Genomic DNA, 17,238 nt, shown 5'->3' with positions numbered 1-17,238 from the left:
TTTACTCTCTAAGACTCGCCTCCCAGATAACTCACCTCACAGATATATAACAATATGTCTTTGAGTTCTTCGGTAGGAACTAAGGCCCCCACCCAGTTCCTGGAGGAACGTAACTTCAGGCTGAGCACAAGATTCCCGGAACACCACCTTGTTTCTTCACCACCAGCCAATCACAGGGCTGCATACTCTGCAGCCCTCACCCCAAATTTTGTCCTTAAAAACTCTTCCTCCCAAACCATTGAAGAATTCGGTTTTTTTGAGCACGGGCTGCCTGTTCTCCTTGCTTGGCCCTTGCAATAAACCTTTCTCTGCTCTAAACTCCGACATCTCAGTTTGTTTGGCCTCACCATTTTTCAGGCACACGAACTTGTCTTCGACAACAATAAGAAGTCTGAAAAAAAATGTTGTTGAGGTACAAGTCCACTTTGACCTTCAATTAGCACCATTTCTGTGTGGCTGAAAGGTTTCACTCCCCAGAACCATCTGTTAACAAGTTGAGGACAAAGACTCCATGACCTCCTTGATGATCTGCCCTGCTAATAGCAGAGCCTGGTACCTAGTAATTGCTCAATCTATATATGTTGAATCAATATCATGTATCCTATGAATCTTTCACAGTACTTGCTGAGTTGAATAATGCAGTACAAATCCAGGTTATTTCAATAAAAACCAAGTCTGACAACCCTAAGGCACAAGAGCCTTACTTTACACACTTCTTTCCATAAACTGCCAGATGCCTTGCTTTAAAACACTTGTCTTTTACTAAAAGCCCACACAAATACTTCCATCCAAACTTGCTCAGCTTTTCCAAGCAGGTAATTGCTTCTGCAGCACCAGGGTCACGTGTCTATGGTAGCGCCTACTGCTCGGGATTGATGTTACGCAGTTTATGTCTGTCTCATCTGCTGGGCTGTGAGTTCCTGGAACTTGGCTGTTTTATTCACTCTTTACCCAAACAAGTGGCTAGATGCATAAGGATAGTCATAATGAAAATGTTGGTTTGTGCACACAGTTGGAGCAATCCATGCCCAGGATGATTTGTGCTGTATTTGTAGGGTACATTTAAAAAAAAAAATTCACATATTAAAAATCTTTGAATTCCCCAATAAGTTCATATCAACTCTGTGTATGAGTAAGATCAATATCTCGACTTGACTAAGGAAACTGACTCACAAGTTCAAACCCTGAATCCAAGGTTACACAGAGAAGAGGCTAAATACGCAGGTTAACTTCAGCTCTGAACGGCGGGACGTGCGCCGGAGGCCTTTTGTACTCTTTGGGCCACCGTAGCCGGATCCTCTCTCCGTTCCCTCTATTTATGCGCCTGCGCACTGCTAGAACGCTGTCCATTTCTCCAAGGACGTCGTTGTTGAGGTGAGTCTTGCGCGTTTTGCGTTCCTCATTCGGATTCCCGTACCTGCCGCCTCCCGCTGCCTGCTGTCGGTCTACATTGGAGCTAAATCGTTACTCTGCATCTCTGGGGCGGAAAACCTCGGACCTCTCGCCCTCGTCGACCCCAGCAAGTCCTCGTTGCGGCCTTTTAGGGGAGGCGGGCCGGCGGCGCGGGTCCCACGGGGGCCGGGTTTGCTGAGGGGGCCTCGAGGGACCGCCGGGCTTTTGAGACAGCCGGCCCGGGCCCGGTGGCCGCTGCTTTTTTACCGCCTTCAGCGTGACCTTCGTTGCGTCTTTTGACCTGTCTGGTCCCAGTGTCTTCACCTACAAAAAGGGAAAGTGGTTTCTTCCTCATCCGTTCCAGAGGCTTAAGGAGCACCGTCGGCCCTTAGTGGGCGTCAGCTTTGTGGTAGCGTTTGTGATTGGAGTTGGGAAGCTGCAGGAGGGTCACCGGGCCTGTGGTAGGAGTGCAGGGGTGGGCTCTCGGCAGCCCCCTGCGCGCGCCCACGACCTTTCCGCCCTTGCCCGGGCCGCGCTCGCCGAAGGTCGGGAGGCCGGCCCGCGCGCCGCGGCCTTAAGGGCCGGGTCACAAAGTGGGCCCTGCGGGACCTGCTGGGGTCCCGCCCGAGTGTTAGTTCTTGACTGCGTGACCTTGAAATAGTCCCGTAACCTTCCTGCATCCCGGTTTTCTCAATAAAATGGGAAAACAGCTGTCTCACAGGCTGAAATGAGTTGGTAGTAAGCTTGTAGAGTTAATGCTAGGAACGTTTGCACTTGTGATTCCCCATCCAGAGCCGCTGCTAATCTTCCCTGTAGTTGGGTGAGGTTTTTGTCGTTCTTGTTCCCTGGTTACTACTATTGGGCTGCGATCATCTTGCTTATTTAGGGTGGTCGTTCACCGTGTGAGAAGATGAAACCGCTAAGCCAGTAAAGACCTTAGGCTTCGGGGGAGGAGTCGGTCCACTGTCCTGCCTGTGCCTCTCTGGGTACTAAAATGCATTATGCAGAAGAGTTCTTTAGGTATCTTATGTTCTAAGAGTTGTCTTTTATTATTTTAGCTGTCAAGGAGAAAAACTACCATGGCTTCCAGTTCTTTGACAAAACCTCAGATGCGTGGCCTTCTGGCCAAGCGTCTGCGATTTCATATTGTTGGAGCATTCGTTGTCTCCTTGGGAGTTGCAGCTTTCTATAAGGTATGTATGTTTTATTTTTACTTTGTGCTCATGGTCCAAAAATGTGTTTTAAATTTGAAAATGGATTTTATTTTCATAGATAGCATATAGAGTCTTTTATTTTTAAGATTTTTTTTTGACGTGGGCCATTTTAAAATTCTTTATTCAACGTGTTACAATACCGCTTCTGTTTTATGTTTTGGTTTTTTGGCCACGAGGCACGTGGGATCTTAGCTCCCCAACCGGGGATCGAACCCGCACCCCCTGCATTGGAAGGCAAAGTCTTAACCACTGGACCGCCAGGGAAGTCCCTAGAGTCTTTTAAAGAAATTCCCTCTTTAATGTGCTCCTTTCCTCTTACCCTTTCTCCACCCACCTCAGTGTGATGGGAAAGTATCTTATTCCCCAGGTAGCTTGTCCTCCATCTTTAAATGAAGCTGTCTTAGTTTGCTAGGGCTGCCATAACAAAATACCACAAACTGGGTGGCTTCCACAATAGAAATTTTTTTTTTTGAGGCTGAAAATCCAAGATCAAGATAGCTGTGGGGGACTTCCCCGGCAGTCCAGTGGTTGAGACTCCGTGCTTCCACTGCAGGAGGCACTGGTTCTATCCCTGGTTGGGGAAATAAGATCCTGCATGCCCTGCGCCGCGGCCAAAAAAATAGTTGGCTGTGGGGTTGATTTCTGAGGCCTCTCTCCTTGGCTTTGTATTCCTGTCTTCTCCCTCTCATCACATGGTCCTCTGTGTGTTAGCATTGTTTCTGTCTGAATTTTCTCCTCCTCTAAGGATGCTAGTCATGTTGGGTTAGGACCCACCCTAAAGACTTCATTTTAACTTAATTACCTCTTTAGGGCCTTAATAATAGGATTCAAGATAAGTAGGATTCAAGGTGAACAAAAACTTGGTGATTTATGTTGTCTTTAGATATTGTTTCTAATAATTTAAAAAAATTAGTCCTAAATGTGATATGTTACTTTTTAGTTTGCTGTGGCTGAACCAAGAAAGAAGGCATATGCAGATTTCTACAGAAATTATGATTCCATAAAAGATTTTGAGGAGATGAGGAAGGCTGGTATCTTTCAGAGTGCAAAGTGATTTTGGAATATAAAGGTAATATGGTTATTTGAAATTACTGTTTAAAATCTTTTAACTGTGGCAATATATATAAAATATACAGTCCTAACTATTTTTAAGTGTACAGGTCAGTATTGTCAAGTACATTTACATTGTTGTACAACCAGTCTTCAGAACTCTTTTCATCTAAGTAGTCAATTTTATCTATATACCACATTTTGTTTAATCATCTGTTAATGGACGCTTGGATTGCTTTTGGCTACTGTGAATAATGCTGCTGCTTTGTGTGCAGATATCTCTTTGATACCCTGCTTTAATACTTTTTTGAGTATATACTCAGAAGTGGAGTTGCTGAATCATATGGTAGTTCTGTTTTTAATTTTTTAAGGAACCGCCATACTATCTTACATAGTGGCTGCACCATTTTTCACTTCACCAACTTCTGTTCACAAGGGTCGCAATTACTCCACATCCTTGTGAACACTTGTTTTCTGGTTTTTTGATAGTAGACATCCAAATGGGTGTGAGGTGTTGTTTTATTTTGGTCTTCGTTTGCATTTCCCTAATGGTTAATGATGTTGAGCATCTTTTCCCATGCTTTTTGGCCATTTGGACATTTCTCTGGAGAAATGTCTATTCAAGTCCTTTGCCCACTTTTAATTGGATTGTTTTTGTTGAGTTATAGGAGTTATTTAAAACTCCCTATCAGATATGATTTAGATATTTTCTCCCATTCTATGGATTGCCTTTTCAGTCTGTTAATTGTGTCCTTTGATGCACAGACATTTGAAATTTTGGTGGAGTCTAATTTATGTAATTTTTCTTTTGTTGCCTGTGCTTTTGGTGTCATGTTTAAGAAATCATTGACAAATCCAGTGTTGTAAAGTATTATATTTTCTGCAAAAGTTGTATAGTTTTATTAGCTCTTACCTTTAGGTCTTTGATCCATTTTGTTAATTTTTGGATATGATGTTAAGGGAACATGAACACAGGATGTCTTTCCATTTTTGTCTTTAATTTCAGCAGTGTTTTGTATCTTTCAGTATACAAGTCTTTTGCCTCCTTGGTGAAGCTTATTCCTAAGAATTGTATTTTTTTTTTAATGCTAATGTAATTGGGATTGTTTCCTTAATTTGCTTTTCTGATTATTCATTGTTAGTGTCTAGAAACACAGCTGATTTCGTGCGTTGATTTAGTATCCTGCAGCTTTGCTGAGTTTATTCTAACAGTTTTTTGTGTGCGTGTGAAATCTTTTTGGGATTTCTGCATATAAGATCAGGTCATCTGCAGAGGTAGTTTTACTTCTTCCTTTCCAATTTAGATGTCTTTTATTTCTTTTTCTTCCCTAATTGCCCTGACTAGGACTTCCAGTACTATGTTGAATAGAAGGGTTAAGAATGGGCATCCTTTTTTTTTTTTTCTGACCTTGGAGAAGCTTTTAAGTCTTTCACTATTGAGTATATTAGCTGTGGGTTTCTCATGTTATCACCTTTATTATGTTGAGGTAGTTTCTTTCTGTTCTTTATTTGAATTTTTTTTAATCATGAAAAGTTATTGAATTTTTCAAATGCGTTTTCTGAATTAGTTGAGATGATCATGTGGCTTTTTTGTACTTCTGTGGTATATTTTCATATGTTGAATCATCCTTGGTCATGGTATGTAATCCTTTTAATGAGCTGTTGAATTGTTTGCTAGTATTTTTTGAAGGATTTTTGCATCTGTATTTGGGATATTACTCTGTAGTTTCTTGTGTTATATTTGTCTGACTTTGATATCAGGGTAATGCTGGTCTTATAGAATGTTTTATATTCTTAAATGAGATGGTGAGTCAGATGTGGCCACAAGAGACATGTGAGAGGTTCAGGAAAACATGGTGGGGGGCAGTCTCTCCGCCATACAGAAATGTTTAAGATGTCTTAATATAAATATATAGAAAACAAAAAATACATAGAGTGAATTTGGAAGTGTTCCCCCCCCCGCCCCCCTTCAGTTTTTTGGAAGAGATTGAGGAGGATTGGTGTTAACTCTTTTTTAAGTGTTTGGTAGAATTTCCCTGTGAAGCCATCTGATCCTGGGCTTTTCTTTGTTGGGAGGTTATTGATTGCTGATTTAATCTCCTTACTTAGTTATAAGTCTGTTAATCTGTTTCTTATTTCTTGGTAGGTTGTGTGTTTATAGGAATTATTCCATTTCATGTGGGTGATCTAATTTGGTGACATAATGTCCCTTCTTTAATTTCTGTTTTTAGTTGAGTCTTCTTTTTTCTTAGTCTGACTAAAGGTTTGTTATATTGGTTGATCTTTGCAGATAACCAGCTCTTTTGATTTTGTTGATGTATCTCTAGTGTTTTTCTGTTCACTATTTTGTTTAATCTTTATTTCCTGCTAGCTTTTGTTCAGCTTGCTTTTCTTTTTCTACCTTTTTAAGGTGTAAACTTAGGTTGTTGACTTGATCTTCTTTTTAAATTTTTTTCTTTATTTTTTGGCTGCATTGGGTCTTCTTTGCTGCGCGTGGGCTTTCTCTATTTGTGGCGAGTGGGGGCTACTCTTCGTTGCGGTGCGCGGGCTTCTCATTGCGGTGGCTTCTCGTTGCAGAGCACGGGCTCTAAGCGCGTGGGCTTCAGTAGTTGCAGCATGCAGGCTCAGTAGTTGTGGCTCACGGGCTCTAGAGCACGGGCTCAGTAGTTGTGGTGCATGGGCTTAGTTGCTCCGCGGCATGTGGGATCTTCCCGGACCAGGGATCAAACCTGCATCCCCTGCATTGGCAGGTGGATTCTTAACCACTGCACCACCAGGGAAGTCCTAAATTTCTTTTCTGATATCTACTTTGACCCCCTGGTTGTTGGAGAGTATGTTTAATTTCAACATATTTGTGGATTTTTCTGTTTTCCTTCTGGTATAAATTTCTAGTTTCATCTCTTGTGACCAGAAAAGATACTTTATGTGACTTCAGTATTTTAAAATCTATTGTCTGGTTTTGTGGCCTAACATGGAAATTAATCCATATGCACTTGAGAAAAAAAAATGTGTATTCTCATGTTAGGTAAAATGTTCTGTATTTGTCTCTTAGATCTGATTGGTCTGTAGTGTTCAAGTCCACTTATTTTCTTAATGATCTTCTGTCTGGTTCTTATAGCCATTATTGAAAGTATTTTAAGTCACCCACTATTACTGTAGAGCTGTCTATTTCTCCCTTCAATTCTGTTAGTATTTGCTTCATATTTGCTTCATATATTTCAAAGCTCTGATGTTTGGTGCATATATATTGATATTTATAATCTGTCTTCTTGGTGAATTGACCCTTCTATCGTTATATAATGTCCTTTGTCTTTGTAACATTTTTTGACTTAAAGTCTGTTTTGTCTGCTAATGGTATAGCTACTCTTGCTCTCTTGATTGCTGTTTGTATGGAATCTTTTTCCATCCTTAGCTTTTAAACTATGTGTGTCCTTGGATCTAAAGTGAATCTCTTGTAGACAGCTCATAGTTGGACCTTGTTTTGTATCCATTCCTCAGATCTATGACTTTTGGGGAGTTTAAACCAACCTATTGTTATAACCTATTTTGAATTGGTAACAACTTATTTCAATCACATAAAAAATTCTCTTTTACAACTCTGCTCCCCTACTTTGTTACTAAAGCCACAAATTGTATTTTTAGATATTGTGTACCCATTAACATAGATTTCTTTTTCTTTAGAGCTTTTGTCTCTAAATCCTACAAAATTAAAAGTGGGGATATGAAACAGTTACAACACTGGCTTTTATATTTATTCATATATTTGCCTTTGCCAGTGAACTTTATATTTCCACATGGCTTTTGAGTTACTGCCTAGTGTAATTTTTTTATTAATTTATTTATTGTTTATTTTTGGCTGTGTTGGGTCTTTGTTGCTGCGCATGTGCTTTCTCTAGTGGCGGTGAGCGGGGGCTACTCTTCGTGTTGCGGTGTGTGGGCTTCTCATTGCAGTGGCTTCTCTTGTTGCGGAGCGTGGGCTCTAGGCGCACGGGCTTGTGGCTCGAGGGCTCTAGAGCGCAGGCTCAGTAGTTGTGGTGCACGGGCTTAGTTGCTCCGCAGCATGTGGGATCTTCCCGGACCAGGGATCCAACTCGTGTCCCCTGCGTTGGCAGGCGGATTCTTAACCACTGCGCCACCAGGGAAGTCCCTGTCTAGTGTAATTTTGTTTCAACTTGAAGAACTCTCATTGCAGATCTAGTAGTAATGAATTCCTTATCTTTTAGTTTTTTTTTAAATCTAGGAATGTCTTAATTTTCTTCCTGATTTTTGAAGGACATTTTTGCTGGTTATAGTATTCTTGGTTGGTAATTTGTGTGTGTGTGTGTGAGCACTTTGTATTTACCATCTGACATCCTTGTGACCTGCAGGGTTTCTCCTGAGAAATCCACTGATAATCTTACAGAGGCTCCCTTGTAGGCGATGAATCATTTTTTTCTTGGTGCTTCCAAGATCCATTGTCTTTGGTTTTTGACAGTTGGATTATAATGTGTCTTGGTGTTGGGTCTCTTTGGGTTCATCTTACTTCCAGTAACATCTTGTATTTATATATCCATTTCTTTCCTCAAATTTGGGAAGGTTTTGGCTGTTATTTCTTCAAATAAACTCTCTACCCCTTCTCGCACTTCCAGAATACATACGTTGGTCTTTTTGGTGGTGTCTCATAAGTCACTTAAACTCCACCATTCTCATCAGTGCTCTGAGATAAAGATAGAAGCAGTCCCTTGGGAAGCCCTCAAATAAGCCAGAACATTGCATGCAGGGTCTTCTCTTTTCCTTCTGCCCTGAAGGAGGAGTCAGGAATTGGTCACTTTCCTCCTGACCACACTGCTGCATTGAGGAGGGGGTGGGGCAAGGGTGAGAAAAAAGTGCACGACATTTCCTGCCATTTTGAGTGCAGCTTTTTCATATTTAGGTGTTTGCTTGGTTGTTGCAGCTTAATTGATTTCTGCAGTTCTCACAAACACACTTTGGTCCATGTGTCATTGCTTTTTCTCTTCGAGAGTAGGGGTATGGAGCTTTGTTATTGCACCATCTTATTGACATGAAGTTGATTTTATGTTCAGAATCATTTTGCATGTTGTGCTATTACTGCTAGATTGGCATCAGGAAAATCACATTTTTAGAAGTGCTTTAAAAAATAAGTTTTTGACACCTTTTATAGTTTGTTATTTGGATGTCCATAGGTGACTTGGTGGCTTTCCAGAGATTCTGGTTTGGGTGGTTAAGGTCTACTGCCTTATGGACAGTGTGATTAAGGTTCTGTGTCTAGAAGAGGACTGGCTTGTGTGCTGATGAAAGGTCATCTGTTAAATTGATTTGAAAGCATGTGTCCAGTACCTGATGAAACTATTTGTACTGTGGAATCTTGTAATTCATGTGTTTAACTTCATTCAAGCTCAACAAAATAGTAAGGTAGAACAATTCAAGTAGAGTTAAAGATCCTGTCTACCACCCCAGTGTGAGTTTGCTGTGACAAGGGGAATGTGAATGTGCTATTTTTTTTTCAGGCAGACTGTTCCTGAAGGAGCATTCCAACTGCCATATGTATGTATGTGTGAGAGTGTGTGTGTGTGTGATCTTTCCCAAGATCTGGGGTGTGGGGGAGACCTGCTGTATTGGACTCGGGTCAGTTTTCTAAAAGATTCAAGGATAATTTTGACTATGAATAACTTTTGCTTAATATAAGATTCAATTCTATTACATTCCATTTCTATAGTTGTTTATATTAAGGCGGTATCTGAGTCACAGATAGATACATGCCACAGTTTAATATATATAATATATAATAGTAGAAAAACAACTTTATTCCCAGTGGTTGGAAAATTGATAAGGAATTTATGACATTCATATCATGGACTATTATAGTCCCTTAGAATTGGTAATCACAAAGTAACAAATTAGTAGAATAGAAAACTAAGAATGTATTTTGTAAAGGGTGATCTATCTTAAAGAGTGCACAGAAAAAAAGGCTGAAGGTAAAAAGATCAAGAAAATATTAGTGGTTGTGTGTGGAATCTTAACATTGCTGTTTTCTTGTACCTTTGAAATTTTCAAAACTTCCACAGTGGGTATGCATTTCATAATCAGATGTTAACAGGCTGATTTTTTTTAATATATGTTTTTTACCTTTTACTTACAAGAAGTTGATTGTTTAAAAAACAATAAGAAAAAGAGGAACAGATTTGGAGATAGGAATAGAAATGTTGTTTAGAACAGATGGGCTACTGGTTTTTAAGAACAGTATGGGTATGAGAAGGGAACAGAGCGGGGTGGACTTGAAGAAAAAAAGCAGAATTTGGTAAATGAAAGCAAAAAACCCCAAAGTAAGGTGTGAATGTCCCAAATGGAAAAGAGGCTGGTCAGGGAGGTTAGGGAGCATGGGGGAGAATGGACCTGGAGCCCAGGCAGCCTGAACAGGGCTGCTCCTGGGCTAAGGGTGAGTGATCAAAGTGTGGCTTCCACTGGTAGCAGTAGACCTCAGGGGATCTCCAGGGTGGTGAGGTATTAAGAGAATGATTGTCATTAACTTGGCCACTCTGTTTTTCTCCACAGAATTTCTTTGGGTTGAGTTCCATGGAAGTTTGTCACTTACCTGTGTTCCTGAACTATGAACTACTAATATCTGGGCTAAGGAATAGTTTCTCATGATAAATAAACGATTAACAAATACTGTGGACACTAAATTTTTGTGCAGTTACTCTTGCTGATACATACAGTTCAGGGTACTTGCATTAGAATTGGTCATATCATTAGAATTAAATTAGAACTTAACTTATTGAAATCAAGTTATCGTCGTAAGATTCATAATTTTTTAAAATTTTCATTGTTTTAGGACATTTCTGATTCCTCTCACATTTTGTCCATTTCACTGAGGTAACTGCCTGGGCCATGGGTTTAAGGGGTCTGCATGAGCCTACATGACTACTATACTGTGGGCTCTTAAAAGGAACAGAGACTTGCCTTTCCAATAAAACGTCTTTGGACTTCATTGTCACTGGATTGCCCTACTGGATCCAACCACTGGACAGATGTAATAGTAGGTAATTAAAATTTAAGGTTCTTTACTCAGTATTACTTTATTGAAGACCTAACTGTACAATATGGAATATACATCTAGTCTAGAAAAAGTTGTGTTATTTAATTGGAATTGCGATTGAGTAATGTCTGCTAATTTAGAGTGTGGTAATATTTTTTCAGGGAGGTCTTAGGACCTTTCTCCCCTTTAATAATTGTGGTTTTGTTGTGATCAAAGTGATACTACAGAGAGCTTTAAGAATTAAGTGTATTTTAGCCACAGCTAATTTAATCACCAGTTCTTTTATTATGTTAACAAAAATATTCCTGAGTTCCAATGATGTAAACTGTAATAAACCCAAGTATCAGTGAAAAGCTGCATTTTAAGAACCCACATTTATGTGTTATCAGTAATTCATGGATTCCTTTTATTTTAAACAATTTCATATAACAATTCTTAAAGTAGTATGCAAAATTACCATATGACTTAATACATATTTACAATCTTAAAAATAGTTACTCTTGAGGTTGACAAAACTTTCCTAAATGAGTATGATTACAGCAAAGTAATGGTGGAACCATTTTTTCCATATTCAGCCTGAATTTCCATTAACAGCAAACAACTATGCAGTGACCTCTTATGCCCAATAACATGTGAGGCTTAAGTTTAAAGAAAGTTAAAGTGGGCATTTGAAATTGAATTTTCTTAGTATCTCACAATTGTAGGTATCAGGTTGTAGGCCCAAGTTTGGATGTAATGAGTAAAAATGTGTTTTAATTGGAGTATCAAGTTTTTACTGAATATTAAAGGTGGTACCTGGTGACCCAGGATCTTAAGCCAAATCCATCTTTAAATACAAAAGAATGTCAGATACTGGGAATATCTTTATGCTTGATCAAGCCAAGTCAGCAAAATAAACTATTGTTCAGGTTAATGTTCGGGTTCTTGAGTCTGCCAATGCATCAGGGTGAGTCCTTCCACAAGAAAATCCAGTAGTGGGAGTTCCCCAGTAGTGTTTTGCTTATGGAACTAAAGAAACTCACCTGAGCACCTGGGGTCTGTTTTTATCAGTAGATAAAAGATTCTCTAAGCTTGCCTAGTAAAACAAACTAGAAAAACATTTTTTCCAAAAATGTACCTGGACAGTCATCAGAATGTTTTGTAAATTTCCATAAAGGTTTAGGAATGTACATGGCAGCTTTCACTTAAAGAAACAGCATCACATTTAAGTAACAAATTTATTAACAAGTTAAACAGTAAGCTCCTAACCATTTAATTTCATATAAAGAATCATCTGAACCTCTGCAGACGACGGTATTTATTAGGTAGTTGTCTCAGCCTAAAAACAGATGCAACTGGGGATGAAGTTTTAATCTGTTTCCAAGGCCTGACCATGTTTTGTGTTAGAGTTAACAGAGCCTAATAATTATAGTCGAAATTTTAGCAAACAGCAAAAAGGAATGTATTTTCTGCAAGTGATAAGATTAATAATAGGATTCTGTTCATTCTCCCCAAATGGGAAAGGAATAGGTTTTTTTTAATCAATCAATCAGTCACTCAAATTTTGAAGTATCTATCTTAGTTTTGGGAAAAAGGAAGAACCTGAATTAGTTTTGGAAGAGGCTAGAAAATTACTATAACAATTATAGAACAGTGGGTTTTGTCCACATTAGATGTTGTTACAGATCATTAGGTTTCTTTTTCAGAAGTAAATTGCACAAGCAGGAATCAACACCTCAGAGGGGACTCAAGGGAACCCTTTCCTCAGGGCTTTATTTTTCACCATGGTGAATTTACTGATGAAGACTTGGGCAAAGTGTGGATCAACCATATAATGGTATGTTTTCACAGTGGAAGGGAGAGGTTCCACAGTCACCACAGGGCATAGTGTCTGCATGGAAGAGCAGCTGGGGGCCAGGTGACAAGATGTCTTTGTGATATAGTCCACAAGTCTGTTATACTGTTGCTCTGACAGTCTCTCTCGAACTCCATCCACCTGGGATCCAAAAAAAGATTTTTTAAGTTGCCAAATGCTCATAAGGAGACTTCCATAACAAAATCATTCCTTCTCTTGCCTTGATACATTGGATGTTGTGCCTTTTAGGTTATCTAATAAAGCCACCGAATAAGCATTTGGTGTTGTGTAAAACTCCCATGTTTGAAGTTGACGATTTCAGAATATTTTACTCATTAACTAACTAACTCTCAAAACATCTGTCACTGGCTCTTTACTAGCCTAGTCTAGTCCAGGAACAAAGGAGGAAAGTGTCTTTCCTCTGCTTGAATCTAATCAACGTTAAACCCTGAGATAAAAGCTCTGTTTGCTTGTCTCCGCAAACCTCTCCAGACAGAACCTCTTTACCTCTTTCAAACCCAGTGGCTTTGGACAGAGCATTAGAAAAACAAATACCTTTTGAACTGTAACATTTTCTGCTTTTATAAATACTAGGATTTAAAGCCAGAGAAAATAAAAAAACTGGGCAGAGGAAGGGGAAATTTTTATGGAAAAGAGGGAGGATGCAAAGTACATTTATGGTTCATAAAAGTCTGGCTCATCTTCAGTGGAACTCAAATAGGAGAACTGAGATATACTACCTACGTTCTTAAGAGAGATTCTCTGAGAAAGTACCCATCAAAGGCAAGTGGAGCTATAAATTCCTCCCATCCTGAAATTCTGTATCTACTGTGTAAATCAAGTGGAGTGGGAAGTCTCCTGTGTAAGCCACTGACCTTTCAGTGGTCTTTTTACCTACCAAATGTTGGGAAGACCACTCTGGAAGAATTATAAACATTTTAATGAGGGCTTTTTAGGTTTTGAAATAATAGTAGTAAAGAACATATATTTCTGTGTAGGGCACAGAGGCGATGCAGCCAGGGGTGTCTTAAAAGCTGCAGAAAGCCAGTGGGATGGTAAAGAGGGAGGTCTGCCTGCCAGAGAAATAAGGAATAAGTAGGGTATCCATTAGAGTTCAGTCTCATATTTTTAAGTTTGGGAAAGAAAATAAAGGCCCCCAAAGATTCACTGACAGATGAAAGCTGTGCACCACCAGGCAAAAGCCAGAGCTCTGATGATATCATTTGATGGGGGTCAGGATTCAGCTGGAAAGCTCTGAATACACAAGTCTTAATTGCTCCTCCTGAACAGCAGCACAGGAAAACCCGTGTTGTGAAAGGAACATGGCCAAGGAATAAATTGACCTTCTGACTCATTGTGAGCCTCTCATAAGGGATTTCAGTAATGTGCCAGGCATATTAAGCAATTATTACCCTAAAAATGGCTGCATTTAACTAAGAAAAGCAAATGCTGGTTTTTAAAAAAATCCTGCCATATTTGAATATACTGAATGATGTCATCTACAAATTAATTCCTTCCAAAATTCAAAGGAGCTGTGTTTCCTAGCATCTAGAGCAAAAATCCCAGAAAAGCCATTTCATGTAAAGATTTTAAAATACTGTTCTTTAGTTTTCACTGGAAGATAATGGGTAGGCTTCCCAGCCCAGCTTCACATCTGTGGATTAGGTTAGGCATGGCCACTGAGGAAAATGCATGGTCAGGCAGCACTGCTGAGTGACTCCCCTACTCCCATTTTGAAAATACACTGGATTATAGTGCTATTAAGGAAGGGTCTACTATCTCTCAAAAAAAAAAAAAAAAAAAACACCATTTTGTTCTGCAGCTTGGGTCTCCATCGGGGTGAGGGAGGAGGTTAGGGTGTGGACACAGGATTAATCGGGTAGTTACTTTTTGTTAATAAGGAGTTGGGGTTTAGAGGTAAAGGAAACAGATAGTGAGAAAGTGCAGTTTGGAGGCTGAAAGCGTGCTTGGTATCTGCCGGTTTGCCCAGGTTTGCCCAGTGCCGGGTGCTGCTGTGTAAGCTCAGTAGCTTCCCTGCAGTATTCCTGCCCTCAGTCATCTCTTCCTGCCTCTGTTTCAGCCACCCCTTCACCCCGACCCTGTTATCACTGAACACCAATGGAAAACGAGTGGTGAGCATGGCGTCCAGAGTGTTAGTGCTTCTGCCTCTAACTCACTGATCCCATGGTCTCAATTAGCCTTGGCAACTTCTGGCGGGGGGCGGGGGGAAGGGATGACTCCACCTGTCATCTCAGTAACCCCCGGAGAAACTGAGGTCTGTTCCCCTCCAGCTGTAATTCCCCACAGTACCCCCTCCTCAAGCAGAAAAGCCAAAGAGAAGGATCACAGTTGAAGACAGTTTAACAGCTAAAGATGATTCTCTAGTCTCAATAGTTTAAGAAAGATCTGAAATATTTCCCAAGCAACTAAGGAATAACAATGGTCACAGATATTCCTCAGGGCTTTGGGAGCTTCTCGTTAAGGACCAAGGACTTGAAGATAATGATACTATCCCCTGCCAAGGCCTGTAGCCAGATCACTGCTGCTTTATTGTCATCTGGATCAGAAGATTTTGGCAGATCTAATAAAGTCAGGCTGGACATCTGACCTCTGTTTATTCCCAGAAAGTCATCAACTCGAACCAGCAATGTAGTCTTAGTGCCAAGCCCCAGCTTAAAGCCTGACTGATTACGATCCAAGAAACTAGAGAAATCTCAGAGTTGTTGTGGTTGGCTGCCTTCCATCTTCTCAAATAATTTTATGCAAACAGTGGTGTGAGGGAGACGCAGGCTCCCATACCAGGAAGAAAATAATGAAAGAAGGAATCAGGCAGGACCTGCTGGAGGCAGGTTTGCTGTCCTTTTCCTGGGGCTACTCAGACCCTAAGTTAGGACCAGCAGGCTACACCTTGCCTCTGATCCATCCCCATCAAGCTGTGTGGGAAAAGATGTCTGCCTCTGAGGTCAACTCTCAGGGCCCCATGGATCAGGCAGTCAGCAGGGAGGGCAGGGGCAGAGCAGTTTTGCAGTGGGTGCACCTGCTCACCCTGGGCTGCACTGCTGCTCACCTCTGACCCCTGACACCCAGAATGCCCCACCTGAACATCCATTCTACATCAACTTATGTGGAGCCGGGAGCCAGCAGCCAGCACATCTCAGGAGCTGTGTGGCCAGGGAGCTGCCCCAAGAGCCTGAGCAGCATCCCCAGGAGGTACCCTGTGGTACTTAGGGGATGGGAAACCGTCCTATTGGAAAGGGAACACAGAGCCACACAAAATACAGGGCAGGGGATGGGAGAGAGCTGACAAAATTTTGACCCTGAACTCTCAGGAGTTGGGAATGAGGGAGGGGAGTGAGTCAGGCCTCCTGGTTTGTGAGCTTGCAAAGGTCAGGCCTACTGCTTGTGCCTTGTTTCACTCATGACACCCCTCACTTCTATGGTGGTCCTCTCCTGTCCCTGCTAAAGTGACCTGCTGCAGTCACTCCCAGGCCACGTGCAGACTTGGGCCTGCTCTGTGGAGTTCAGACCAGGAGGCCTGCTTCGTGGAGTATTTGCATGGAATTGCTGTCTTGGTCCTGGCCCTTCTTGTTCAGACCTGCTTGTTTTGGAGCTCCAGCACCCCAGCTCCATGACAACCAACCTTCAATTCCTATGGTGGCTTAGCCCCAGCTCTGAGTCCATCGGCCACCTTGCTGCCCACACCCCTTCCCCTGGCAGCCCTCCTGGTCTCCAGCACCCACTCCAGACGCTGCTGGCCCATAAATGCCTGGTACCTGCGGTCACCCTGTGTCTCAACTTTGCCGGCAGCTGACCCTGGTCACCCTGTTTTCCGAAACGTACCTCTACGTCACAGGCCACTCTTGGCTGCTGAAGCTGCACGATGAGCAGGTTGCTTTGCTTGCTGTCCTGCGCACAGTCGATCTCCGTGACAGGGAAGGCCTGCTGCTGGGTGTCCTCGCTGACACTCACCACGAAGAGCACTTCTGACGTCAGCAGCAAGCACCCTTCGTGCTCCTGGCCCGAGCCCCTCACCAGAACCACATCCAGGGCCATGTGGACTTCTGGTCTGCCCAGAGACTGAAGCATTTTCCTGTTTCAGAGGAGAAAAATGAGGCCAAAGCCAGCTTAGAAAAGACAGTCACTTATCAGGGCTCACTGTACCAAGGCAGAGGCCCTCACCAATCTGATTATTTCAGTTTGAAATGTAATTGTCACTTTAATTCTGATTCTGGTCAACAGAACCCAGCTCCTCCTGGAGACAAAGATATCCCTTGGCTTTGGTAATTCCTTTTCTCCCCATTAGAAATGTCACCCCTAATTAGAACACTGGCTCCATAGAGAATCTCAGGCCCTCTTGCAGGCCCGGGCACCTCTGCCAGTGTGCATCCTCCCCTGAGTGGGACGTGTGTGGGGGGCAGGGGCGTCCTGCTGCCAGCCCAGATCTGTGGATGGCAGCCTTTCCCCGAAAACAGCTGCTCCTCTTGGGCTCCCCTGGAAGTGTGGCCCGTTAGCTTGAGAGCAAGCCAGGCCCTGTTAACATACAGCGCACGTGTACAGTTGAACAAGTGTCTAGATAATTTTACCAGACGTATTTGACGTGGCTATTTGGAGCCTGGTCAGCATGCAGATCACTTGGCTGATAGCGCTGTTTGGGAAGCTGAGAAAGTCCAGCTCCGTGTAAAATACCTGTGGTAAGAGAAGTAAGGGAGTTT

The 17,238-nt window shown here is 41.7% G+C and overlaps 2 protein-coding genes across 7 annotated transcripts in view; one reads left to right on the top strand and one right to left on the bottom strand.

Moving 5' to 3' along the window:
- Positions 1-1,297: 1,297 nt before the first annotated feature.
- LOC133077324 (cytochrome c oxidase subunit 6C) lies at positions 1,298-10,339 on the top strand. 5 transcript variants are annotated; one of them, XM_061172067.1, is made up of 5 exons: positions 1,298-1,374; positions 2,451-2,585; positions 3,547-3,675; positions 9,164-9,200; positions 10,209-10,339. In XM_061172067.1, the coding sequence occupies exons 2-3, from the start codon at positions 2,472-2,474 to the stop codon at positions 3,658-3,660; spliced, it is 228 nt and encodes a 75-aa protein (XP_061028050.1). In that variant the 5' UTR covers positions 1,298-1,374; positions 2,451-2,471; the 3' UTR covers positions 3,661-3,675; positions 9,164-9,200; positions 10,209-10,339. The 5 variants fall into 5 exon arrangements, with proteins under 5 accessions (XP_061028050.1, XP_061028051.1, XP_061028052.1 ...); XM_061172069.1 differs by lacking the exon at positions 1,298-1,374 and adding an exon at positions 1,381-1,519; XM_061172070.1 differs by lacking the exon at positions 1,298-1,374 and adding an exon at positions 1,529-1,801.
- An 862-nt stretch (positions 10,340-11,201) lies between these two features.
- The window catches only part of VPS13B (vacuolar protein sorting 13 homolog B), an 802,016-nt gene continuing 795,979 nt past the window's right edge, over positions 11,202-17,238 (bottom strand). For both annotated transcript variants that reach the window (XM_061172062.1, XM_061172061.1), the window contains exons 60-62: positions 17,110-17,212; positions 16,367-16,616; positions 11,202-12,667 (exon numbers count right to left, since the gene is read on the bottom strand). In XM_061172062.1, coding sequence (XP_061028045.1) covers positions 12,419-12,667; positions 16,367-16,616; positions 17,110-17,212 — 602 coding nt within the window. In that variant the 3' untranslated portion in view covers positions 11,202-12,418. The remainder of the gene's footprint in view (positions 12,668-16,366; positions 16,617-17,109; positions 17,213-17,238) is intronic.

The sequence above is a fragment of the Eubalaena glacialis genome, chromosome 17 (genome assembly GCF_028564815.1).
Source record: "Eubalaena glacialis isolate mEubGla1 chromosome 17, mEubGla1.1.hap2.+ XY, whole genome shotgun sequence".
Lineage (NCBI taxonomy): Eukaryota > Metazoa > Chordata > Mammalia > Artiodactyla > Balaenidae > Eubalaena > Eubalaena glacialis.
This window is presented reverse-complemented; position numbering and strand designations above follow the sequence as displayed.